We start from the raw sequence: 27,614 nt of genomic DNA on the forward strand, positions 1-27,614 counted from the left end.
ATAAATTAACAATGAGATACCATTTCACACCCATGAGAACGTAAAAACCTAAAACATCACAAATGTTGTGATGTTTTATGTTTATAGATACACACGGAGGAAACTCTTACACATGTGAATATAAGATACATATGCTGTCTGACCCAGCACTTCCACTCCCAGGTATTTATCTTAGAGAAACTCATGCTGATGTGCACAAGCTAACATGTACACTGGTGATTTTTTTCCTTTCTTTCTTTTTCTTTTTTTGCAGTGCTGCTTATTATAGTGAAATAAAATAACTTTCTCTTGTCAGGGGACTGACAAATTATGTTTTCTTCAAACTATGGAATACTCTACAGCAGTTAAAATTAATGATGTAGAGTTTCATGTTTCAATATGGATAAATCTCAAGAGATACAATTTTGAGTGAAGAAAACCAAGTAGCAAATCATACATATTAATATGAAAACATGTATGTAAATATTTTAACTCATAAAACAAGAGGATACAAATTTAATGGATGCATATATATGTAGTAAAAGTATAAAACATGCATGGGAACAGGACATACCAACTTCTGGATGGGGTTACCTTTGGAGGTGAGCATAGGGGAGAAAATGAAAGGGTATGGGTTAGGAGGTGCGATTTTTCTGTGATATTTTCTTTTCTTAACAAAAAGAAAGTTGAGGAACTTCCAGTGATGTGATCTTGGCAGCAAGGTCAATTTTTAATCTCCAAAAAATTCCTCCTGAAAAATAAACAAAAAAATTAGGATAGCAAATGAAAAATCTATCGATAACATCTAAATAAAACTAGAAAGAAAAATATTTCCATAAACTTCAGATTATGAACACGAATGATAAATCACCTACAGCAGCAGAATAAGAAACACGATCAAAGCTGGGTGGTAGGAATAGTGAGAAATGAATGGGGATAACCTGTGTACTCCACGAACCAGGGTTTTGAAATATGCCAACAAATATCCACCTCTAAGAGAAGAAGACCCTACATATTCTGGGTGGAAACATAGGAAGACAAATCTGAGAATGACTAGTGAAACTTGGGAAAGTCCCCGGAGTCTGTGAATTAAGAAAACTGCACACAGGCATGAAAAAAAAAATTAAAGATCTGAGCTAATTTTAATTTATAGTTAAATGACCACACAGTTGAGCCACCGGTTAACTTCTATTTACAAGTTAAATGACAGAACAAGGAAGTAAACAGAGAAATCCAGAATGTAAAGCATTCTATAGGACAACTAAACCAGTTTCTACAAGTCAGTGTCTGAGGGGGAAAGGAGGACGAGAAAGACTTCTCTGAATTAAGAGATATTTGTAAGATGTAATCAACTGAAAGTGGGGATCTTGTTTGGATTCTGATTCAAACAAACCAATGGAGACATTTTCCAGACCATTCATAATTTGATTTTGGACTAGGTATGAGATGATAGCAAAGAAATATTGCCAATTTTATTAGGTGATAATAATACTTTTTAAAGGAAAATGTCCACAATTTTTAGAGATTTATATTGAATCATATAGGGGTAAAATTTTGCTGCCTGATATTTGCTGTAAAATGCATAAAGAAGGAAAAATGGGAAGAGCATTTTTTTAAAATAGGTTAAGTTATACAAAGCTACATTGATTAAAACAATGTGGTACTGGCATAAAAACAGACATATAGACCAATGGCATAGAATAGAGAGCCCAGAAATAAATCCTTTTGCATATGGTCAAATGATCTGCAGCAAAAGTGCCAATGGAGGAAAAAGCAGTCTCTTCAACAAAGGAATTGGGAAAATTGGATATTCACATGCAAAAAATGAACTTGAATCCTTACCTTAGATCATATGCCAAAAATTAAGTCAAAATGGATTAAAGACCTAAGTGTAAGACATAAAGCCATGAAACTACTAGAAGAAAACATAGGGGGAAAAGCTTCATGACACTGAATTTGGCAAGGTTTTTTGTTATGACACCAAAAGTACAGAAGCAAAAATAGACAAGTGAGACTATTTCAGATTTCAAAACCTCTGCACATCAAAGAAAATAGTCAACAGACTGAAAGGCAACCTTCAGATGGGAGAAAATATTTGTAAATTATGTATCTGGAGTTATATTCAGAATACATGAAGGGCTCCTACATCTCAACAGCAACAGCAACAACAAAAACAGCCCAATTTAAAAACGGGCAAAAAACTTGAATGGACACTTCTGCAAAATAAATATACAAATGGCCAACAAGTTTTTGAAGAAATGCTCATCTAAAGAATCATTAGAGAAATGAAAATTGAAATCCCAAAGTGAGATCACGTCACACACATTAAGATGGCCACTAACACAAAAAACAGAAAATAACTAGTGTTGGTGAGAATGTGAAGATATTAGAATTGATGGGAACATAAAATGGTGCAGCCATTGTGGAAGAACAGTATAGAGGATCCTCAAAACATTAAGAATACAATTGCCATACGATCCAGTTGTCCCACTTCTGCATATGTATCCAAAAGAATTGAGAAGAGAATCTCAAAGAGATATTTGCGCACTTATGTTCATTGAAGCAGTATTCACAATGACCAAGAAGTGGAAGTAACCCAAATGTCTATCAACAAATGATTGTATAAAGAAAGTGTGGGAAATACATACATTGTAATATTATGTAGTGTGAAAAAAGAAGGAAATCCTGCCATGTACTACAACATGGATGAAACTTGAAGACATTATGCTAAGTGAAATAAATCAGTCATAAAAAGACGATTACTACATGGTTCCACTTTTCTGAGGTATCTATAATAGTTAAATTCATAGCAGAAAGTTGAACTGTGGTTCAACTGGGGGCTGGGGAAATGGAGGGATGAGAAGTTATTCAAAGGGCATAGAGTTTCAGTTTTGCAAGATGAAAAAATTATAGCGATCCATTCCATAACAATATGAATATAGTTAGCACTACTGAATTACACACTTAAAAATGGTTAGGATGGGGGGCGCCTGGCTGGCTTGGTTGGTGGAGCTTTTGACTCTTGATCTTGGGGTTGTGAGTTCAAGCCCCACGTTGGGTGTAGAGATTACTTAAAAATAAAATCTTTTAAAAAATGGTTAAGGTGGTAAATATTATGTTATGTGTCTTTACTACAATTAAAAAATAAATAAAAAATAGATTGAATGAATATGACAAAAATTTGACAATTGTTTTATCTTGGTGGTTGGTATATCTTATACTAGCCTCTAACTTTGAATTTATATCAAAATGTTCATGACTTTTTTCAGAAAAAAAGAAATTTGAAATACGTATTGCAGTGTATTAACATCTGTTTATTTAGGGCAGGAAGACACTGGATGTTTTTGTATGCTTGGAACATTTCATGATTCAGAAGAAGTAATGACTATGGAAACTTGACATCATTGAACCTTAAGTTTATTCAGTTTGAGTCCATGGGTCCCAATTCCAAATTATTATAAGAAAGGAAATCCTGCACTAATCAACAGTGACCAGTGGAGAAGATCACATAGTTCAGACAGGACTGTATGAAGATGATGATCCAGAAAAAGTGATCTGGGCTTTGAAGAAACTGAAAATGTTTACTATAGGTTGGAAGGGCAGGAAGGATTTTCACTGTAGATTAAAAAACCAAACACAAATGGGTAATAAGGCCTGGATGCATTTGGCTATCACAGTTTGATGCCATTATCCACTCATGCCACTAATAAATCCTGAAACTCCTATGCTATTTTTTTCACTTTCTTGAAAGACAAAACAAACAAATAGAGACGCCTGGGTGGCTCAGATGGTTAAGTGTCTGCCTTCGGCTCAGGTCATGATCCTGGGGTCCTGGGATCAAACCCCGCGTCGGGCTCCCTGCTAGAGGGGAGCCTGCTTCTCCCTCTCCTTCTACTGCTCTCCCTGCTTGTGCTCTTTTGCTCTCTCTGTCAAAATAAATAAATAAAATCTTTAAAAAAATGCTCACAGTCTTCCAAGGTATCTATTGCTATGCCCTGGTAGCTAAAGATGATAAATGATCTTTTCTTTAGGAAATGCTAAAAACTTGTCAGTTATATTAATGATCCAGGCAAGATGACTCATGAGCTAATAACACAGTGTTATTATTGACTACATTAAAAGAAGAAATTGAATGATATTATATTAGTGATGTAACAGGACAGATGGTAGCTATACTTGTGGTTAACATAGAATAATGTATAGGGCGCCTGGGTGGCTCAGTCGTTAAGCATCTGCCTTTGGCTCAGGTAAGGGTCCTGGTATAGAGCCCCGCATCAGGCTCCCTGCTCAGCGGGAAGCCTGCTTCTACCTCTCCCACTCCCTCTGCTTGTGTTCCCTCTCTCCCTATGTCTCTCTCTGTCAAATAAATGAATAAAATCTTAAACAAAAACATAGAATAATGTATAAACTTGTCAAATCACTAAATTGCACATCCAAAACTAATAAAACATTGTGTGTCAACTATACTCACATTTTTAAAAAAAAGCAAAAATTGATAATAACATCAACATCAAAACAAAATTGCATTCCCTGAATCAAATAAGTCATAAATGACTATCAAAGCCTGCCCCAACCAATTACTGGGGAAATCTGCCATATAATTTTACACCAACTCTTTATTGCTGCTCTTCATATTTTTGCATGGTTAGGAGAAGTTTCTGAATATGACCTATAAAGGTCTTTTAAAAAGTTTATTATTTACTGTGTATTTTGAAATAATTATAGATTTACAAAAAGTTTCTATAATGTAAAGTCCTTGGGTACCCTCATCTACTTTGTCCCAATGGTTACATCATGCATTAACTACAGCACAATGTCAAAGGCAGGGAATTTATACTGGTACCATGTTGCATATAGTTCTGTGTCATTTTATCATTTGTATAGATTCCTGTAACCAGCACTGCAATGAAGATACAGAATTCTTCCATCACCACAAAGATCTACTACTGTCAGAATCAAACGGAGAAGGCTTTTTCTTTTCTTTTTTTCCTTTTATTTGCCAGTTTCAAAATGCCAAGTTATACTCTTCCATCTTCCGATATCAAATGTAGAAATCTTACTTGCCTTTAAGTTTCTTTACTTTTTTCACTTATAATTGTCTTGAATACTTCCTCTACATACATTGAGGTCCACATCAGAAAAATATTGTATTTTCCACTGACGCTGCATGAAGGAAACTGTTTTCCTGCTGGCTGGTAGTGACAGTCCCCCCAGTGACCTCTGGTATCACTTCTGTGGAGATGGGAGGGTGCCTTCTTACTGCCAGGCGGAGACGGAGTCCAGGTTCCCAGGGGACTTCCACTGACACTGTCAAAAGAGGCTTGCTACTGCTGGATGATGATGAGAGTCCCATCTCCCAATCTGGCTTCTCTCTCACCACACCTGGCAAGGGTAGAAGTCAAGGATCCCCACCCAGCTTTTGCTGACAGTGATGGGACTAGAGCTGCAGTTTGTTCCACGGGGCACTTCTGCAGTTATTATCTAAAAACTTCATCTTGCTAAGCTGCCCCTTTCCTTGTCCTTTGCTAGAAAGAACTGGATTTTATGAGGGCCCTAATTTGTCAGTTTCCATTGGTTTTTCCAGGTATGGCTTCTCCAACACCCAGTCCAGGATATAGGAGTCCAAAAGGTAACCCACGGAATTGGCCATCATGATCTTTCTTGGGTTCTCAGGTCTACAGTTGGTCAGCCTTCTTCTCCTTACCTCTCAGCCTTCTTAGGTTTATGTATCACATCCAGGACTTTTGTGTGCACTTAGGGAAAGGAATAGGGAGAAGTGCATCTACTCCATTGTGGATCAGAACCAGACACCTAGTGAGATTTTAGAACTTCATGAACTTTAATTTGTCCAAGCATTTTTTAATTTGATTAAGCATTAAGCAGCTGTGAGTAAACATTTCTTTGTCATCTAATTGAAGACAATAAGAGACACGACTTATGGTGGAGGTACCACCTCACACCAACTCTAAAAGCTAAACTAATAAATTCAGCATGTAGTGGCTAAGATCAGCCACCTGACAAGTCATCTTCAAAGAACAATGTGATTTCCTTTGGAAACCAGTAGCAACCAGTAGCAAGCAACCAGGGCTTGATTGTGGTCTAGATATGTACTAAAATAACTAAAGGAAGAAGTATATGAACTGATTATTAATGTGAAACCTCAGAAGGGGGAGTGCTTCAAACCCAATTTTAATACTTTCCATTTCAACATCATGAAGTGAGAAAATGCCCTGAACAGAGGATTGGATTTCCCAATACTGTATTCTTAGACACTCTATCCTTAGGCAGAAAAATGTATGTACTGGGCTAACATAATTTGACCAACTCATCACTTTTGTTCTGATTCCACAAAGTGAAATAACTTTGCACTTATCTATTGGACTCCTTGACAAGTTCTTAGAGAAAATAAGATGAGAAGAAGATTCAAACATCTGATACCTGCAGCAACTCTATTTCTCAGTATAATTCTTTAAATTGGCATTCTCACCAGTATCTCATGAGTTTTGATTAGTGTGAGCCAGTCCCTCATTTCCAGACCTTCAAAGCCGAGAAGTAGATAATGACAAGAGGTACCCAGACTAACTTACTGCCTCCTTGTGAGACTCAGATGACCTTCCTAAACACTATCTCTAAACTCCTTAAATTATTCCAATTAAGTTATATATATATATACTTCAGAAACAAGTGAAACTACATTGCTTTAACATGACCACAAATATTAATTTAACTACAGTGAGCCAGGAAGTATAAAGAAAAAATACCCTTAAAGATTAATATTTAAAAGAGTATATGTTTCCCAAGGTAAACAAACTGATAGCAATCATTCTTCCATTCAACAAATATTCATAGAGTGCCTTGTTCTGTCCCAGGTCTTGGGATAGATCAGGAAAGGCAGCAGACAAAACTCCTGTCTGTGGAACTTGCATTCTAGAGAGTGGAGACAAGACAGAAATAAGACATGTAAGTCCTAAGGATGTTAGAAAGGAGCACGTGCCATGGAAAAGAAAAAGGAAAGCAGGGTGAAGGAGACCAGGAGTGTGGAGGTTGGGTGGGGAATGGGCAGGATGGTCCAATTGAGAAGGTGAGATTTTGCGCAGATTTAAAGGAGATGAGGGATATAACAAGGACATCTTGAAACATGGACATGTAACAAGGACATCTGAGGGTAAAGCACTGAAAGAGAAAGTGGTAGAAGAGATGATATCAGAGAGGTAATGAAGGTACACAAGACAATGTGGACACTTTTTGGCCATTTTTGAAACTGAGCCTTAAACTGACTGACACAAGAAGCCATTGAAGATATTCTTTAACCTTTTGTTTTGGTATAATTTCAAACACAGCAAAGTGAAAAGTACAAGGAATACTTTTATTTACATTAACCAATTGTTTACATTTTTCTCCCAATTGCTTTTGTCATTTGCATTCTCTTGATAGATAGATATAGATTTTTTTCCTGAACTATTTGACAGTGAACTGGAGATATTTGTGACCCTTTACCACTAAATAGTTCCGTGAATATTTTATAAAAACAAAGGCATTCTCTCTTTCTCTCTCTTGCTCTCTGTAAAAATAAATAAATAAATCTTTAAAAAAAAAGGGGGGGTGGCACCTGGGTGGCTCAGTCAGTTGAGCATCTGACTCTTGGTTTCCACTCAGGTCATGATCTCCTGGGTTGTGGGATCAAGCCCTGCATCTTGCTTCATGCTCCGCGAGGAGTCTGCTTAAAAGATTCTCTCCCTCTGCCCCTCCCCACACATGCATGTGCTCTCTCTCTCTCAAAATAAATAAATAAATCTTTAAAAAAATAACAACAAAGACATTCTCTCACATAACTACAGTACTATTAACAAAACCAGGAAAATTGATATTGATAAAACACTTATCAAATTTATAGCCTATATTCAAATTTTATCAATTTTCTCAGTAATATTCTTTTTGGCTATATTTTTCTCTCTGACATAACCCTGGAATAATTTTTTTCTTTAAGAAGTCTAGGTTCCTTGATAAATAGAAATCAAGATCTAGGTATTAGGTGTGTTCAATGCTTTTAGATAATCTCTGTGAACATATCTAGTACATGTACATGTACACACACAGATGGCTATATCTATAATCACTTCTAAATTTATTTATCTAGATAAGTAAATATTAAAAATCATGAGTTTATAGTGATATTTTCCATTTCAATTCAATACCAATGTTTCTTCTCTTCATATTTATAACTTTCCCTTAAAATACTACTCCCATTGCTTTTAACATGTTTACACATTTGTTTAAACAATTTTAATATTGCTAACCCATATCATTGCAAAAAGCCAACCTATTGACTGAAGTTCAGTATTTGTTTAAAGTTTTTGGTAAAATTACATGTGATGAAATGCATAACTCTTGAGTGTACAATTTGATAATTTTTGGCAAATGCTTACACCTGTGTAACCTGCAACCCCTCTACTTCTGCTAAGCATGGAACAAAACCAGCCAGGGAAAAGTCAAGAACATATGCAAGGAGGTGATTATAATGATTGGTCAGAGAGTTTTATTTGTTTATTTTTTTAAGATTTTATTTTTAAGTCATCTCTACACCTAACGTGGGATTCAAACTCACAATAGACTTAGAATAGACTTGCTGAGGTTGAAATTTTAAGAAATTACTAGATATCAAACATACATAGTCAGAGAAGCAGTCTTTGTATCATTCTCCATTGCTTTTTTTTTTTTTTTTTTGCTTTTCTTAAAATTTTTAATTAGTTTCAGAGGTGGAATTAAGTGATTCATCAGTTGCATATAACACCCAGTGCTCATCACAATAAGTGCCCTCCTTAACGCCCTTCACCCACTTACTGCATCCCCCCTACCCACCTCCCCTCCAGTAACCCTGTTTGTTTCCTAGAGTTCAGTGTCTTATGGTTTGCCTCCCTCTGAGTTTTCATCTTTTTATTTTTCCCTCCCTTCCCCTATGTTCATCTGTTTTGTTTCTTAAATTCCATGTATGAGTGAAATCATATGGTATTTGTCTTTCTCTGACTCATTTCCTGTAGCATAATACACTCTAGTTCTATCCATGTCATTGCAAATGGCAAGATTTCATTCTTTTGATGGGTGGGTAATATTCCATTGTATATATATATATATATATATATATATATATATATATATATATATACCACATCTTATTTTCTTTCTCACATGGCTGATAAACAGCACCACCAGAGTTGACCTGATGTAGAGCTGAGACCAGGAATTTTTGGCTGCCTCTCATTGTCCCTGGCCTGCCCTATGACACCCGCTGTGTGAGATTCCCTATTCTCATGTTGAATGAAGAGGATGCTCTTGCTCATTGCCTCCATAAGTTACTTCTTAGAAAAAGCAAAGAAGAAACATTAACTTTGAGCATTAAGGAAAATGAGTCATGATGTTAAAAAAATAACATCTTTTTAAGACTTTCTGCAGCATGGTCATAAATATGGTCACTTTTTGTGGTAAATATTAGAGGGATTTATCTATTTATTCCCATATTCCATTCTGTACCTTTAAGAATCCCAGTCTGCTATATTTTTATTAGCTTTCTCTTCTTCAATTTGTCAATGGCTTTACATGTGTGTTTAGAAATTATGTGATTTTATTTTCATCTATTTCATGAAACTTTGCCTCTGTTGCAAGATTTGCAATTGTACTTGGCGCTTTAATTACTTGGCATTATATTACCATTATATTATCAGATGTTCTCAATATCTGGCAATCAGCAAGAAACAGATAAGACAGTACATAATGGGAGAAAATAGAAGCTAGTGATTAAGTCATCAGTGAACATGTATGTGTTATTAAGACTTCTGCATCCCTATACAGACTACAGCTGCAGAGAGTCAAGATATACAGAAGATTACCTATAACCTATGAAACAAGCACTAGTATTATTATGCTCATTTCACCAGGAAGAAAGTGAGGCTTAGCCATGTTCAAGTTGCAATATTATAAAGTTTTGTAAGTGACAGAGTCAAGGATTGAACCTACATCTGACTCTGACCTCTAAGGACATCATAGTAAACTATAAAGAACTTCAATTTGATTATTTGTTTTTAAGGAAAAGCAGAGAAACAAGGTCAAGGTGAAGGTCAATAAAAACTGTTAATTAAATACACAATTGTGTGATCAAGACCATTAATTTTGCATGAATTTAGAAAAGGATATTGGTTTATAAAATGAAAGAAGATGGGGATTGTAGGGATAATTTAGTAATATGCAAGGCAGGTAAACTGATTGTCCCAAACCACATAACCTTAGTGATACAGCTGGGTTTTAAAACTACAACTCCTTGCTTTTTCTAAGATAAGCTTGTGACAAAATAAAAAAATTATATCTTATTTGTGAGATTCAAACTTTTTAATAATGTACATCATGAAGTTAGCCCAAACTGGATAACATGAACTTGATACTATAGTGATGCAGAAGAGGTGGAGAAAAAATTAGAATGATTCAGCGATTAAACCTGTCTAGATGGAAGCTTTAATGTATATCAGACACTATTGGGTCCTGTGGATGCAGAATTAATGAGTAGCTCACAGTGTTAGGGAACAGAGAAACATTTACCAACAAGGATAATGTAATAAGTGCAATTTGAAAGGCAAATCACGAAATGCTGTGGGCACTCAGAGTGGGGAGGAAATAATTCAGCCTAAAAGATTTCTATTGATCCTGTTGTGGTGTTTCACAGAAGAGATGAGATTTGAGTTTAACAGTCATCTAAGGGGCTGAAGGCTATGCCAATCAGAAAGAACAGCAAAGGTATAAGGTCTCATACAGCAAAGTATGTTAAGGGAATAGCAGGAAATTCAACAAAACTCTAAATTTATGCAAGAGCCTCAGAAATATATTTTGAAGAATTCTTAGCCTGTAAAAATTGAAAACCATTCTGTTCAGAAAAGTCTTGCTAATTTCAAATTTTGCTTAAGTAAAAAATATCCTTTAGAATACATTTTCACTCTTCCAGTATCAGCATTAGCAGCCTCACCATTGACACTTACATTTTAATAATTGTCACAAGCTGTAAGTGTTGATCACCTGTGACTAACCACAAACTCTCATCGCATTGGATATATTTTGCCTCTATGTCTTTGAAGAAATGTCTAGGCTTTGTCAGACTATTTACATTTCAGTTATGAAATTCAATAAAATAAGAGGGTAACAAGCTCAAATAGCACTGACTAATGTGAACTGATGCAGTGAGACTCTTTCCAGTTCGATGAGCAAAAAAATCTTCCCCGTATGGTATCTGCTGTTTGCAGTATGTTCTTCTCTCAGAATAGTTACCACTCATAAAGCTTATTTTTTTCATACATAAAGCAAAACTTTCTCATTCCTTAACATTTGTTTATGCCCCAGTGGAATTCTTTTCCTAGGTTCAAGTTTGAGTGAGCCTGGAGGGCATCTATATTATAATACCTTACATGTCTTACATGTCTTCCTCCCAGCCCTGAATAAATTGGATCTTGAGGGAAGGGATGAAATCTCACCCATATAGTATTTCCAGTATCTGGCACTTAGTAAGTATTTTATCAATGAGAAATAGATGAATAAGAATAGGTGAATGAAACTGGAGAAAGCCCCACTGATCTGAGTATTGTGAATCTAGAAGAAGTATAATTTAGATGTTTAAGAAAAGAGATTACCTGAAATGTTGGGATTTTATGGAGTCAAAAATAACCTTCTCCTTTTTACCTACTCCTGAGTTTGTAAAGTAAGACACATAAAACAGATGGATATTTCTTTTTTTTAAAGTAAGTTATATTACTGATAAACAGTTTAAAGATAATGATTTAAATTTACAGTAAAAATAATTTTCCAAAACTTTGTCTCAGGATTGCATAGACCTATCTCCCAAGTTATCAGCATAGCTGGACACTACAGAACCCTCCCATAGGAGTCTCCTTACTAGTTGGCAAAGAGAAAATTAGATGTTATTTGTTCATTCTAGAAATACTAATCATACACCTATTGTGTTCTAAGCAATAGAGCTATGATGTTGAATAATTTCTGAGCTCACAATGTTGGACTGAAGTGAATAGGTGATTTCAATATAGCATAATGTAGGGCACTAAGGGAGAACAGGAAGAGCTCAAAGCCTGGACTTTAACTTCAGGAATGTTTCCTATGGGTTATCCAAGATGTGGCTTGAAGGAAGAGTAATAGCTCTCTAGTAAAAAGGAGTGTTCCAGACCAAAACAAAATATAAAGTAATGAAGCATAAAGAACCCTTTTTTTAAGTGATTGGAGGGTAGAATATGAATGGACAGAGAGATGGAGGGAAGGAAGAAAGAAGAGAAAAAAAGAGTATGAAAACAAGGCATAAAAAGTTGGTAGAGGACAGTTCAGGAAGGCTTTGCAAGCAATTTTAGGTACTTTCCACTGGACTCTCTCCTAAATGCAGTAATAGTTAGCTGAGTGGTTTCCAGCTGGAGAATGACATGTTATTTTGTCCACTTTATGAAATATGTTAGGAAAGATGGCAGGAGGATCATTTGGGAAACTTGAACATCAGTAGAAGCAGGAAGATTGGAGAGAAGTAGACAGACTTGAGAAGCACATAGGATGCACTGTCAAGAGGAACTGGTGGCAGGTTAGCTGAAGAAGGAGGAGTCAAGCCCAATGCCATTGTTTTCTGGCCTAAGTGGAGAGTTGATGTGCCATTCTCTAATCAAAGTAAGATGGGGGGTCGAAGAGGGTGATTTAGGCTTATGGTAATGAATTAATTTTTAGATTGATCAGTTTGGGAAGTCTGGGGATCATTATTGGCAGTAGGATATACAGAAAAATAAAACACAAATATAATCTGGGCTGGAGATAAAGATTTGAAGAACATTAACAAGATAAGTTGATCCAGGTATTGACATTGCAAAACCTAAAATGGAAGAAATACTGAAAAACTAAAATACTCCACTGAAAGTTAACCCAAGATATAAAAATGATTTTGAAAACAGATCCTTTGGAGAGTAGTTTTTACAAAAGATTCAAGTATTCCGCATGGGCAGTTTAAAGCAATCTATCTGCAAAGGTACATTTAGTATGTAATATGGGCTAATTGCCATGGATTTATTTGCTAATGGTGGTTTTGGTTTGTTTGTTTTTCTCAGTTACAACTGGAAGAAAATTTCTCCCATGTTCATCTTTGCTCAGTATATGATTTGGAACAACTCACTACAATTAGCAACTTCAGTTCAGAACATTGTCAGGATTGAAAAAGCAAATTGGAACATGTCCTACAAATTAAAATGCATTGCCAAGTATCTCCAGGGTGCCTTAGCTCTGTATGATTAGCTTCCCCATTCATCATATGTTCATGCAGAATTTTACCATTCTGTCTCCAGAGAATACAGGTGCCCAATAATCAAGATGTAACTGAGTTAGAGGATTCTACTGCTGGAAGAAAACTTAGAATCTGCAAAAGCCAAACCTCAGTCAAGAATTATATATCTTGGAAAAATCTTTAAGGCTGTTTGGGGCAGTTTGCAACTGTGGGTAAAGATCCATTAGTGAACTGTGAAATCACTTTGGTAGGTTACTACTTGCTTGTTTAAAAAACTGAAATAGAATAAAAATAGAGTAAAATAGACTAGAATAGAAAATACCGAAGCATGTCACACATGGAACAGGTAAATAGTTTTGTGGAAAAATAAGCATGGATAGGAAGAGAGAAAAAAAGCATTTTGGTGACAATAACAACCTGAGTAAATGTGGGAAAGTAAGAAAAAATAAGGAATGTGTAGGGAATATCAAATGGTTCACGATAGTTATTGTTGAATATAAATGCAGATGACTTATGAGAGATAAAACTGGACCATTACTGGAGCCCATATTGCATTGGGTCATGAAAAATATTAAAGAATTAATATGTCATTCAGTAGGCAACACAGAATCATGGAAGGTTTCCAATCAGGGAATCAATATGATAGAAAGTTTAATCCTAGAGCTTTATGGAAGGTCATCCTGTACAGAGATCAGGTAGCATTTGTAGCAATAATTCAGACATAACGAACTTAAAATCTGTATGTACCAAATTTCTTCCTGACTCAGGGCTTTCTATGGGATGTTTCCTTTGTCCGGATGCTCTCCACCATAGCTGCTACCACCACCTTATGTTTAAGTTATTTTCTTCTAGTCTTTCATATATCAGTGAAATTTTCTCTCTCAGAGAAATTTCCTGACCTTCAACACTAGGTTAGGATATATATCACACTTACAGTCAAATAACTAATGTACGATTATTTAGTTTCTGTATCATCTGGTAGAATGTAAGGTCCATAGCAGAGGGAATTTGTCTTGTTCAAATCAATAATCTCAGCAATTAGAGTGGTGCCTTTTACACTGTTGATTATTAATATTTTTTTTGTTGAAGAAATGAAGGAGTGTTGATAGTGACTACAGAAGGAAAATTAAGTGCAGAGGACATTGTAAAGGAAGACTCAGCAGGACACAGGGATTTATTAGGTATTGGAGCAAGGAAAATGAAAGAGCCAAAGACTCTCATTCCTTCTTTCAACAAGCATTTGTCCCATATACTGTCTATGTCAGGCACTGTGCTGGACCCTGGGAAAATGGAGATGAATAAGATATAACTTCATAGTCAAAAGTTAGAGCAAATTCTTTTTTTTTTTTTAGATTTTTATTTATTTATTGAGAGAGAGAGAGAGAATGGTAGAGAGAGAGCATGAGAGGGAGGAAGGTCAGAGGGAGAAGCAGACTCCCTGCTGAGCAGGGAGACCGATGCAGGACTTGATCCTGGGACTCTAGGATCATGACCTGAGCTGAAGGCAGTCGCTTAACCAACTGAGCCACCCAGGTGCCCTAGAGCAAATTCTTATGTAACATTTACTATATGCCAAGTACTGTTCAAAGCACTTGATATACAGTAACCTGATAACTTCACAAGGAAGGTACTATCATCATCCCCATTTTCCAGATGAGGAAACTAAGACAAAGAGAGACAAATAACCTGCCCAAATTCACTCTAAGTGGCAGAGTAGGGATTCGGTTCCATTTTCTTAATTACCCTGCTTTACTGCTGCTCCAGCCTGAAGCAAGGAACACAGACAGGTAAACAGATTGTCACAAAATGACATACTAATATACACATACACATGGTCCAGAAGTAGCCCAGAGAATAAAGTGGTTATCTATTAGAAAGGGAGGGTCAGAGAAGGCTCAATAGGGGAAAGGGACATGGAACTGAGTTTGGGGGATAAATTAGAGTTTGCCATGTGGGAAACATGATGGGGAGAGCACTCTAAGTGATACCTCTTCAAGATCAGAAAGTATGAAATAACATGATATTTAGGGGGACCTACAATACGTTTGGAATTTCTGGAAAATTCCTGGAAGCAGAGGACAACAAATGAGGCTAGAGAGGTTAGTGGGAGAGGTTTGTCTGCTATCCTAAGGAGCTGAGACCTGATTCTGAAAGCTCTATGGAACATAGAAGCATTATAAGCAGGAGGCGTGGGTAGCATAAATACAAGATCAGACGTGCTTATTAGGAATACTGCGAAGCTGATAGACTGAGAGGGTGAGCTAGAAGTAGAAAGACAGATTAGGAGGCCACTGGCATCAGCCAGGCAAGAGATTATGGGACTAATTTAAGGCAGTAATAGTGGACACAGAAAAAAAAAAAAGGGATCTATGTATGCTGCAGAACTTGGAGAGGCACTGGATGTTGGGAGAGAAAAGGAGAAAGTAAGATTTTTTCAAGTTTCTTGACTTCTAACATCAGACAACTAAAGAGTGGATGGGACAACCAACCAAGGAGAGGAGGATTTCAGAGATTAATGATGGTGGATTCCATTTGCATCATGTGTCATTAAGGATAGACTGACTTTCTGTGTAAAAAGTGTTATACGCAAACAATGGATCATCGAACATTACATCAAAAACTAATGATGTAATGTATGGTGATTAACATAACATAATAAAAAAAAGTGATATACTCAGTAATGTGAGGGTCTCCACTAAGTAAAATGTTTGAAGTTCATCATGGAAGTCATGAGTGTGAGTAAAGTCACTGAGAAGGAACAAAGCAAAGATTTGAGGGCTGAGCATAGAACCTTGGGGCATTGATCATAGCAGGGGTGGGAAGAAGAAGGCGAGCCAGGGAAGTAAAGTAAATGTGACCAGAGAGGCAGGAAGACATTCAGCCAATGCATCACACATCACAGAGGCAACCTCCCCATGACTGCCATCTGGCAAATTCCTGCATGTTTGTTTTTCCATGCTCACTACTTTGGAAAGGTTTCCTTGATTGCCCTTTTCAATGTAAATGCTTTTTTTTCTTTTTCTTTTTTTAATTTAATTTAGTTTTATTGTGTTAGTCACCATACATTACATCATTAGTTTTTGATGTAGTGATCCACGATCCATTGTTTTCGTATAACACCCAGTGCTCCATGCAGCACGTGTCCTCCTTAATACCCATCACCGGGCTAACCCATCCCCCACCCCCCTCCCCTCTAGAACCCTCAGTTTGTTTCCCAGAGTCCATAGTCTCTCATGCTTCGTCTCTCCTTCCGATTCCCCCCCCATTTTTCCCTTCCTTCTCCTAATGTCCTCCATGTTATTCCTATGTTCCACAAATAAGTGAAACCATGTGATAATTGACTTTCTCTGCTTGACTTATTTCACTTAGCACAATCTCCTCCAGTCCCATCCATGTGGATGTGAAAGTTGGGTATTCATCCTTTCTGATGGCTGAGTAATATCACTGTAAATCCTTCTTGTCCTTTGTTACCAACTGCTACTTGTGTATAACTTGCATTTTATAGAAATTTTCCCCTCACATTTCTGTTTGAACATCTGTCTTAATGTTTGACTGTAAGCATCTTGAGGACTAGAATAATAATCATATTTCCAATAGAAGATGCTTAATAAATGTATGTTGACTGGAACACTTTGGGAAACACTAGGTACCATTTAGACTCCCTCAGAAAGGGCCAGTACAAAATACATCTAATTCTGTTCCCACTTGATGTTCCTAGAGTATGGTTACTTGCAGTTCTCAAAATAACTCATGTTGATCTCTGGTCCTGGAAAACTCATTTCCTATTAATTGCCTAGTAAAGTCCTACTAATCTTTAAGAGGCCAATTACATCTTCCAGGAGGCCTTTGTCACTGCCAACCCAGACATCAAGCCACCATCAAAGCCCCCAGATGCAAAAGTTAATCATCCCTCTTTTGCACAAACTTTGTCTTATGCATATTTCTGATTGCAAATTTTTTTTGCTCTGACCACACACTGTGGTTCTGATGTGTTTATCTCTGTGTCTCACATCCTAAACTGTGAGCTTCTTGAGTGAAAAACAAATGTCTTGAACATCTGTGGCTCCAGCAGCTATCACAGAAGCCAGCACATGGTGGGTTCTTGGGAAATGGGTGAGGAATTGGATGGTTCACATCTTGTGGCCATTACGTGGACTACCACTAGAGGGCACTAGCAGCTCAATCAGACTGGAAGTGCTTGAGGTGTTCCACAGGCTGAGACTTGGGGACAAGGCTGTTTGTGAAAGTACCAGAACTTGATCAAGCCTGGACTTCTGTATTTCACCAGGGCAGCAGGACAGAAAGTGGTTGCTCTTACTTCTGCCTCAGCTTCTCTGCACTGAATACCTTATTGGATTTCTAATTACCTTCTCTGCCTCCATGCTGACATACAATGTGTTCCCCTTACCACATCAGGTGGGTCTAAGGAACAGCTTTATTGAAGTCTTCTTAGCATATTGTACAAGACCCTGGGCACTTGCCCAACCTGCCTTTGCAATTGTATGTCTGCCCCTGGTCCTGATCTTCCCCGGTACTACAAAGGCTCAAGAAACGTTTGTTAAACTGTGAAGTCATGATTTTTCCACCAGGGGCCATTAGGTAACAGACCTGAGACTAGTGATTAGTTCCAAATGATCTGGGCAAGATAGAGGAGGGCAAAAATGAGGCGATCCTGAGGTCAAGCTAAGATTTCTGAGGTAAATGCACACTTGATTACCTAGTAGCTGGAGCCTTATCTGACCTTAAACTGGTTTTACTGTTTAATCCCTGTGTGGAGTCATTCAATTTTTAAGGTGCTACTTTAGTTTATCAAAAATTAAATATGTTCTCACCTCCCAAATTCCAGTGGAGAAGTATATCTGTCATATTAAGATACTTTTATCAAGTTCAATAGCCTTCTTGTCAAAAGTTTGTTGCAGTTAGTCACTCAGAATTATAAATATCTTTAGTCTCAGATGTGGTTGTGTTGGAGGAAGGGAGGGTGAAAAATGAGGAGGAGAAGAGTGGCAGTTGACTTTTGAAAAACTGCCATGTTAAGTGTTTTGAGTTGCTTCTATTGTTCTTCCTCAGGGTTTAAGGTTTATTGGAAATACTGGTTTCCAATAATGGGTATGGCCCCATGTTGGTAAAGTTTTGGGGGATGGTTGGTGTTTTTCTTGGCCCTGTGTTCATATTGTTTTTCCTGCAAGGGATGGTGTTTCTCTTGAAGAACTATTAATATCTTATCTTCATCTTTAAACAGTATGCGTAACTGATGGTGTTTCCCTCTTTGCAGTGGTTGTGTTTGTGAAATGGCTGAAAGTTTTGTGTCTCACTTCTAGTAGACTCATTTTTCAAACTGAAAAAAATAGCAACCATTATTGAATACTTAATATGTTCCAGACACTGAACCTATGTGCACGTAATCCTCACTACTTATGGTAATTTATGAATTAAGTTCTACTTTTATCTCCATCCTACGGTTGGAAAAAACTGAGAGAGGAGAAATTGAGTCAAATGCCCAAGGGTTACTCAGTGCTAGTTCTTTGTGAAGCCAAAGTTTGGGTGGCAGTTATGACATTCAGACCACAAATACAGATAAATATAAATTATCTCATTTATTTATTTATATTATTTTTTTAAAGATTTGATTTATTTATTTGACAGAGAGCAAAAGAGCACACAAGCAGGGGGAGCAGGAGAGGGAGAAGCAGGCTCCCTGCTGAGCAGGAAGCCTGATGTGGGGTTCCATCCCAGGACCCTGGGATCATGACCTGAGCCAAAGGCAGACACTTAATCGACTGAGCCACACAGGTGTCCTTATTTATTTATTTTAGAGAGAGAGTGAGAAAGTGCAGAGGGGGAAGGAGAACGAGGGGAAATGAATCTCAAGGAGGCTCTGCACTCAGTGCAGAGCCTGATCTGGGGCCAATCCCAGGACCCTGAGTCCTCTACCAGAGCGGTAACCAGGAGTCTGACGCTCAATGGGCTGAGCCACCCAAGCACTCTTCATTTATTTATTTTTATAGAATTAACCAAAATTGTTCTCTAAGTTTGTTTTGCCAGGGTGGTAGAAAATTCAATCTGAATCACTACTGGAACTCACCATACCATGGAGCTGTGCTATGGTCCTAGAGTTAGTTGTAGGTAGTACCACATCATCTGAGAGGCAGTCATTGGTCTCCTTACTGAGTACCAGTGAGTTTCTCACTATTCTAGACTATAATTTGATCCTTCTGACCTGGCCACCCTCTTGTTCCATCTCACATTTGAGTCTTCAAAGGGGATCTTTAGAGTTTAGAAGTTTGGAACTCCAGTGCCCAGGGTGCCACTCTCATGGCACATCAAGGAGACATTCCCATCATGTGCCACCTCCCTGGGAGGCTGTTTTTGCTACTGAACGATGCGTGGTCCCTGACTTTGACCCTCTTCCTGAGTTTCTCAAAATTCCTCTCTACTCTCATCCTCAGGGTAATAGTAGCATAGTAGCTTCAACAAGCTCTCACTTCACACCACAGAGTCCTTCCTTTAAGCGTCTTTGGTTTTCCACTCTGCAAAAATCCCAGAGGCTAAGAAATAACAAAGGTCTATCTGTGAGATAAGAAAGTACAGGAAAAATAAAGGTAAGCTAATATTCCCATAAATTGTTCTGGCACATGCCTTTTTTTTAAGGTTTATCAGATGGGTTAATCTGAACTGATATGAATTGGCTAATGAGATATAATGAGTTTTGATGACTGTGTCTTTCTCTGAAAATCCGTTTTATAGAACCCATTGCCAGGAATAGTAGTGTTTCTCTTAAACCTCTGGTTTATTTTTATGTTATGGATACCCTGAATCATATGGCAGACATTTCCCTTTCTGTAGGTCTTTTGGAGACATTTTGATCAGCTAAGTGTGTATTCTGATATTCCTATGAAATACTTTCTAGGCTGAAATTTTTGAAATAAAGAGAGATTTGCTTTAAAAATACTCACATTATCATATATGTCAGGACATGGTGGGGAGGGAAGTCTAATGAAAGTGGTCTCTGATTCAATCTTTTAAAAAAGATTTTTAACATTTCTCTTTTTAAATATCTAGATTTTAGATTTTTATGTTTAACTAAGAAATATGGTATTAATACTGAGTAACACTCGTTTAGACCTGATATCACAAATATATATATATACAACCCAAGAACATAATAGTGCCTTCATCTTTGTTTCTTAAGTATTTGCTTTTCCTCCATGGAGTTGGGGGAAGGGAAAGTCAGCCCAGAAGGCACAGAATTGTTGGGCCAACCAGCTGGAAGCAAAGCACAGTATGGATTTGCATGTACTTACACCTCCTCTGCCCCAAGGCAGCTCCACAGACTTGAACCTCTCCACCCTTCAGAATAGGAGAGAATTGAATTTATTTCCACTTAAGTTCCTGGAAGTTGCCATGTTCCCCGTGGGCACTCAGTATTGACTAAATTGAATGTTCCCTGTGTTATCTTCCTTTCTCTCTTTTTCCTTCCCTGGTCCTCTGGCTATTTCTTGGAGTCTTGACAATTTATATATATATATATATATATATATATATATATATATATATATATATATATATATATATTATCAGTGTGAGGCCTCTCTATTTTAATATCACTTCTTCATGTTTGTTTGTTCTGTGTCTGGGTCTGCTCTCAGTTTCTCTTGGAATCTGCCCCTGTCTGTTTTCTTTCTCTGAAATTCTCTCTCTGTTCTTCCACTCCTCCCCTCCATCTCTCTGTCTCTCTCTCTTTATCATACGCACATGCACATACCTTTCTTTGTTTTTGCTCCCCTCCTAGAGTTATCATCTGAAGGCGTTCAGAATAAGCCTCCCCAAAATGTGCTACTTTGGCATGTGGATTCTTTGGGCTCAAGTCAGTCAAGGCCCAAAAGACTCAGGAAGAGCTTTTTACCATCCTCTTAACTATGTACAAGAATTTAGATAGAGGGCCGAGTGTAGGAAGAGAGCAATCACCAGATATAACCACAAGGAATATGGAGCAGGGTGGTAAACTGGGCCGGGGGGGGGGGGGGAGGAAGTGCAGGAGGGCCTGAAGACCAACTTTCTGTGTCCCATTATCTCTGCTTTGCATGGCAAACATTTGTTTACCACCCATTTGCTCTTCCCATTTTCCCATGAATTGTCTTTCTCCCCTTTGAGGTCTCAGACTCCTACCCCCTTCTCCTTAGTTCAGGACGACATATAAGCCTTAGTTGCCTGACTGGTTGGGGGTCTCATATTGTTGTGGGACTCTCATATGTATGCAATTAAATTTGTTTTCCTCCTGTTAATTTTTCATATGTCAATTTAATTAGTAGACCAGCCAAAAGAACCTAGAAGTGTAGAGGAAAATTTTTCCCCTACACATCAAAAATCATTGCCTTTTTTTCAAGAAATTCGACACATTTGAAGATCTTTTTTATAAATGCTCAGAATAATTAATTTTACACTTTTTCCCCTTAAAAAGCATTTTCAGTCCCTAAATATGGGAATGCAGGAAAAGTGAATTCGTTTATATTAACCACAATATGTTCTAAGTCATGTAGAGTGATTGTGTCAGCTCTCTTCTGAATTTTCTGTTTGCACTCTGCCCAGACAGCACTGCATTCCTCTGCTCTTTCTGACACAAATACAGCGACATTTCACCAGGCGACTGTTAGCCTAGAGGGAATATTAACTTCCCCCTTCCCCTAGAGTTTATATCCCATTCCAGTAATTTGGCCCCAGATACTGGCACAGAAACACTGGTTACATAAAGTCCTTGGAGCCTGATACTTACTTTTTGTCTTCTGTGCCTCCAGTTTTAAAGACTGAAATGGGACACTGGTTTGCTACAACTTTCCTACAGCCACTTTCTGGTGAAGATTTAAAGGGTGTGATCAACTTCCTCTGGGGTTTCACACAAGTTACTATACTGCCTTGGGAATTAAAATAAATCCTCCAAACATCACTGGTGCCTGGAAAGGTAACAAACTAATTGCTATCTAAGAGGGTATATGGAGGATTGAACTTTAAAGTGTCCCTGGTATCGATAGACTATAAGCAAAACCTCTGCCCTTATGTTTTGGAGAAAAATCATATTTTCTTTTCCCTTTAAGCTCTCATTATTGAGAGCCTAACATGTGCCAAGCACTTTATGCAAAATATCTCATTTACTCTTTAGAGCAACCCTGCAAGTTAATATGATGACCACCCCCACCCTCACACCCCACCCCCGCCAATTTGGCAGATGAGAAACTGAGGCTAAGTTAAATGACTTGACAAAAATCATAGTAGAGTTGAAACTTGTTATGTATGAGTATTTTTATGTTATTGAAGTCAATTTTTATGCCTAGAAAAGAGATACTCAAGATTATTTTGGTGCACAATTAATATTTAACTTATTTGAAATCCTTATTTTTCTTAAGCTTGTATGTTAGTTTAAAAATTTAATTAAGAACTCATAAATCTAGCAAGTCTTATCATTATTTTGAAAGAATACTTTACAACTTAAATTATTTGAATATTTAGCCACAGTTATCAATGTGATATATTTTTATTTCCTTAAGTACATTGTGTGACTTAACAATCTTCCCAATAACTTAAGTAATTCTTATAAATCTAATAAATTAAATTTATAGATATGGTGAACTGCAGGCTCTCTTAAATGTTCCAAGTGAAATTTCAATCTGAAATTATAAGTCTAAAGCAATGAATCAATTACTCATTTTTAACTTGAAATTCTAAGGTTAGCCTGTTTTTCTAATAGGCCTAATTTTCTTGACCAGTACAAATAATTAAACTTCAAAAATAAGCAGATTCCTAAATGCAGATATTTTAGGGCGAACTTTTATATTTTGGTTTTCTTATACATAACACTAAATTTTGCTATCATTAAAAGATAAGGACACAATATCTCCCCAATAATTTTGATGTTACTTTCCTAAAGTAATTTTAGGGGCTGCCTTCTCAATTTTCTGGGGTTTCTTAAAAACATGACTGGACTCTTACCTGCTTTATCTGTAATGCTGTTGGGACACATTGAGCCTTATTTACATAGGTCAATTCTCTCTATGGTAGACAGCGTTCTAAGAGGACCCCAAAGATTTCTGCCCCTTGGTGTACACAACCTGTATAACCATCTCCCCTTGAGCATGGGTAGAACTTGTGAATATGAATTATCACTCCTGCAATTGTTATGTTACATGGCAAAAGGAGTTTCCCAGATGTAATGAATTTCCATATGTAATGAATTTGAGTTCATCAAAGGGGAAAAAATTTCCTGGGTGGGCCTGATTTAATCAGGTTCAGGTGAGCCTTAAAATAAATGAGAAGTAGTGACAGCACTTTCCTGCTGGCCTTGGAAAGGGACTTTCAAGCCTCAAATGAGATCATAGCCCTGGGTGACACCTTGGTTTCAGTCTGATGAAACCCTGAGCAGAAGATCCGGCTAACCCACACCCAGAGTCCACCATAGGAATTGTGAGATAATAAATTTGTTTTGCTTTAACCTACTAAGTTTGTGGTGATTTGTTAGAAATGGATAAAAAACTAATACACTCTCTAACTGGGGTGCTCTCACCATCTGTGTGCTTCAAGGTCAAATTTTACATACCTCTATCTTCTGTTTACTAACAGAGATCTGAACCCACTCCCACCACCACCACCACCCCTAGGCTGTTGTCCCTTGATAGAATTTTGCATCATTTGCTACCTGAGGTATTTAAATATCTTCCTACCTACAAGAACTCTGTCAAATTTCTAAGTTCCTATAGATAGTAACTTGAGGGAACTCCTCTGTGTTTGTTATATTCTTCTTGTATTTGGGCCATAACTCTTCTAGACAGTACAATGACATCCCATTAAATTCTGTATATCTTTCGTCATTTTGTCTAACTATTCCAATGTCAGTTTCTGGGAAACACTAGATTCCAAATCTATCTGATTCTAGAGTCAGACTCCTTCTACTCTTCCCTTTAGTAAACAAGGATAAGCTAGGTTTTGATGAACAGTCATGAGTGCTGAAATGATATTGAGATTCCTCCCTCACCATCCTGAGAGCATTCTAAAATTTCTCTGACTTGTGCTTCTTGGGTTTTCTCTGGTTTCTCTAACAAGATAGTAATTATATTCTAACATCATCACTTACTTAGTCCCTCAAAAATGTATAATAAGCCTTCATCAAGCAATCCTTAAGTCCACTCGTGCGTTTATTCATTAAGCTTTTCTCTTAACAGCACAATGATAGCTGATCCATAATGCACAATACTCTGAGACATACCAAGCATAAGAGATACAATTCCTATTCCATAAGACTTTATGACCTAGCTGGAAACAAGGTATAGATATAAAAAATTCATAGTTTTGCAAACAAAATAATTTATGTTAAGTGATACATGTTAAGTGATATCACTGGTAAAAATAATAAGTGGAGGTATAGATGAGGGTAAGTTTAAAAACTTCATGGAGGAAGTAGAGTTTAAGTTCATTTATTCATTCAACAAACATATATTTAGAATTGCTGACGTGTCAGTCACTGTGTTAGGCTCTGAGGGTCCAAGAATAAGGCACAGTCACCCTCTTCATCAAGCTCATGTTGTGGTCAAGAAAACAAAAACATAAGAAAAGTATGAGGACACACACTATGATAAACACCATTACAATGGTGTATACACTATGTAATGCAAAGCAAGTGGAGAGAGAGATTGGGCTGGAGATGAGAATGGGTGGAATCTGTGGTGAGGGACCACTTCAAGAGGTGATATGTTTGCTGAACCTGATAGCCTGAATAACACTTGCCTTTTGTTAGCCATTTCCTGCACAACAAGAACTGCCCCCAAGCTCTTTACACTAATGTACCTCATATAATCCTCACAACAGCTTCATTTGATCAGGGACATGATGGCAGTGGGGAGTAATTCCTGAAGAGGACGCTAAAAGTCATCCTGTCACATCTTGTCTTCTCCTCCACCGTTGCTCCGATCAAAGGTATTTTCATCTCTCTCAATCTTTGGCTGAAGCTGCTCTCAACTGCTGCCATTGCCTTACACCTGGTCTCTTTGTGACCTTTTAAAAACACCAATCAGATAGTGTCAGTGCTCTGAACAAACTTTCCAATAGCTTCCCATCTCACTTGCTTTAAAACCCAAGGTTCTTAGCATGGCTTTCAAGATCCTACATGATTTTCAAGATCCTATAAGGTCCTCAACTCCTATGACATCATTTCCTACCACTCTCTCCTGACTCCATCACTCTACAGCCCCCTTTCCCCCTCTTTGCTGCTCCTCAAATGTGCCAAGAATGCTCCTTACTGATCCTCCTGCCTGGAACACTGTCTCCCAGATATTGGCACACCTCACTCCCTCCTCCATTCAGGTCTCTGATCAAATGTCATCTTCTCAGAAAAGCCTTCCTGACTAGCCTGTGGAAAACACTACCCACTCTCCTTTCCAGTCCCACATCACTCTGAATCCTTACCCTGCTTTCATCATGACATTTGTTGGATATTTTCTTTTTTTTTTTTTTAAAGATTTTATTTATTTATTTGAGAGAGAGAGAATGAGAGATAGAGAGCACGAGAGGGAAGAGGGTCAGAGGGAGAAGCAGACTCCCTGCCGAGCAGGGAGCCCGATATGGGACTCGATCCCGGGACTCCAGGATCATGACCTGAGCCGAAGGCAGTCGCTTAACCAACTGAGCCACCCAGGCACCCTTGTTGGATATTTTCTGTCTTCCTCAATGAGAATACAGGCCTTGAACTTTATACAGTTCTCTACTCTATCCCCAATGTGCAGCACAAAGTCTAGCACTAGAAGCTCAGTAAATATTGTTGCATTTGTGCATTCATGAATGAATGAAATGACTTGTCAACGGTCACACTCTGGGTGTTTGGCAGAGCCGGCCTTTGGATCCAGTCTTGTCTAATTCCAGACTCCAAGTTCTTAAATACTTCTCACTCCTGAGGAAGAAGAGGAAGAATAAGTTGACACCGGGGAAAGCTGGAGCATAGAAGATGTGAGAAAGACTTCACTTTCCTGAAGGTGAAACTAGGAAGATGGTTTGGGACAGACCAGGAAGGATCTGGAAGTCTTGAAAAGAAGCTTACAATTTCCCCTGTGGACATGGAGAGAAGGCTTGCAGCATGGTGTTAAGAGCCCCTCTAAATGCTAATGGTAGGAGCTTGAGACCATCTGAACTGCAGAAAAGGCATTTATATACACTCTAATGACACTCGGATCTTTTTTTCATCTCCATTAGATTTCTACAGAACACTGCAATAAAAATATTATTTTATTATTATTTTTGTATGTGTGTATGGTGGGGTAGGCAAGGGGAGAGGTGAGTCTCAGGTTTCTGAATCCATACGTCCTGATATTTCTTATGGCCAGGGAAATAATGGAAGATGGCTTCTTTTCAGTTCAATTCTAGGTTCTTTATATGATGGATTTTGTTTATTGCTCTTGATACTTATTTTCCAATGAAGTCCCTAAGTAATTTCTCTCTGTTTTTAAATTTCCAAAGTTTTGTTATCCTCTCTGGTGCATTAGAGAATATGAATGTGAGCTGCCTGATTTATGTCAGCTATTATTTTCTAGCTGGGTGGCTATGCTAGGTTTCATAATATGCCAAAGCTCATATTCAAATACAAACTATAGACCAGCATGTAAACAAGAGCAGAGAAATATTTTCTTTCTTCCACTGAGTAACTCAAAATAAGGGTGGGAAAAGGCAGCTTCATATGGGTTTAATCTTGGCTGGAAAGCAATGAAGCAACAACACTGTCTCTTTCGTTTTGGTGGTAATCAAAGCATGCAAAGCTGTGGGTGTTGACTCTTTGAAAATCAGCAGGACTGTACTATGTATGCTGGCAAGCAGCACCCTGGCCTTTTTCTAAGCTAAGTAGAGAACAGCCCCAACCAGCCCCCTTACTGAGCAGGAAAAGCAGCAGCACCGTTGTGTTGCAGGAGACGCCTAAGAGGGATGAAGGGCACCAGGGAGAGAGCTTTTTATGCTCTCAGGCAGAATCAAAGCTTCTGAAAAGCCACCATTCAAAGAATCAATACTAAAGGCCCAGAGACAACCACAGATATAGGTAGGGAAGTTCAGGAGTCGCAAAATATATGTTGACTCTCATTTTCCAGTCCGCCTCCCAGGCTTTTAAAATCACTGGAGATGCTGGGAAAGGGGCATGTACTCTTCTATAGTAAAAAACTAGGCCTTGATTTGTGTATTTGGGATTTTTTTTTTCCTTGTGATGGAGGGACATGGGATATGGCAGTGCTGTTGTTTGCCCATGCATTTGTGCAAATGAGAAAAAGACCCTTCTTCCTTAGAGATCCTTCCCCCACCTGCCTGGCACCCT

At 37.7% G+C, this 27,614-nt stretch overlaps 1 protein-coding gene across 2 annotated transcripts in view; it reads right to left on the reverse strand.

Moving 5' to 3' along the window:
- Nucleotides 1-494: 494 nt before the first annotated feature.
- Nucleotides 495-27,614, reverse strand: part of PTGER3 (prostaglandin E receptor 3) — a 177,444-nt gene continuing 150,324 nt past the window's right edge. For both annotated transcript variants that reach the window (XM_027614812.2, XM_027614793.2), the window contains one exon: nucleotides 495-730. In XM_027614812.2, coding sequence (XP_027470613.1) covers nucleotides 710-730 — 21 coding nt within the window. In that variant the 3' untranslated portion in view covers nucleotides 495-709. The remainder of the gene's footprint in view (nucleotides 731-27,614) is intronic.

Source organism: Zalophus californianus, chromosome 4 (genome assembly GCF_009762305.2).
Source record: "Zalophus californianus isolate mZalCal1 chromosome 4, mZalCal1.pri.v2, whole genome shotgun sequence".
Taxonomy (NCBI): domain Eukaryota; kingdom Metazoa; phylum Chordata; class Mammalia; order Carnivora; family Otariidae; genus Zalophus; species Zalophus californianus.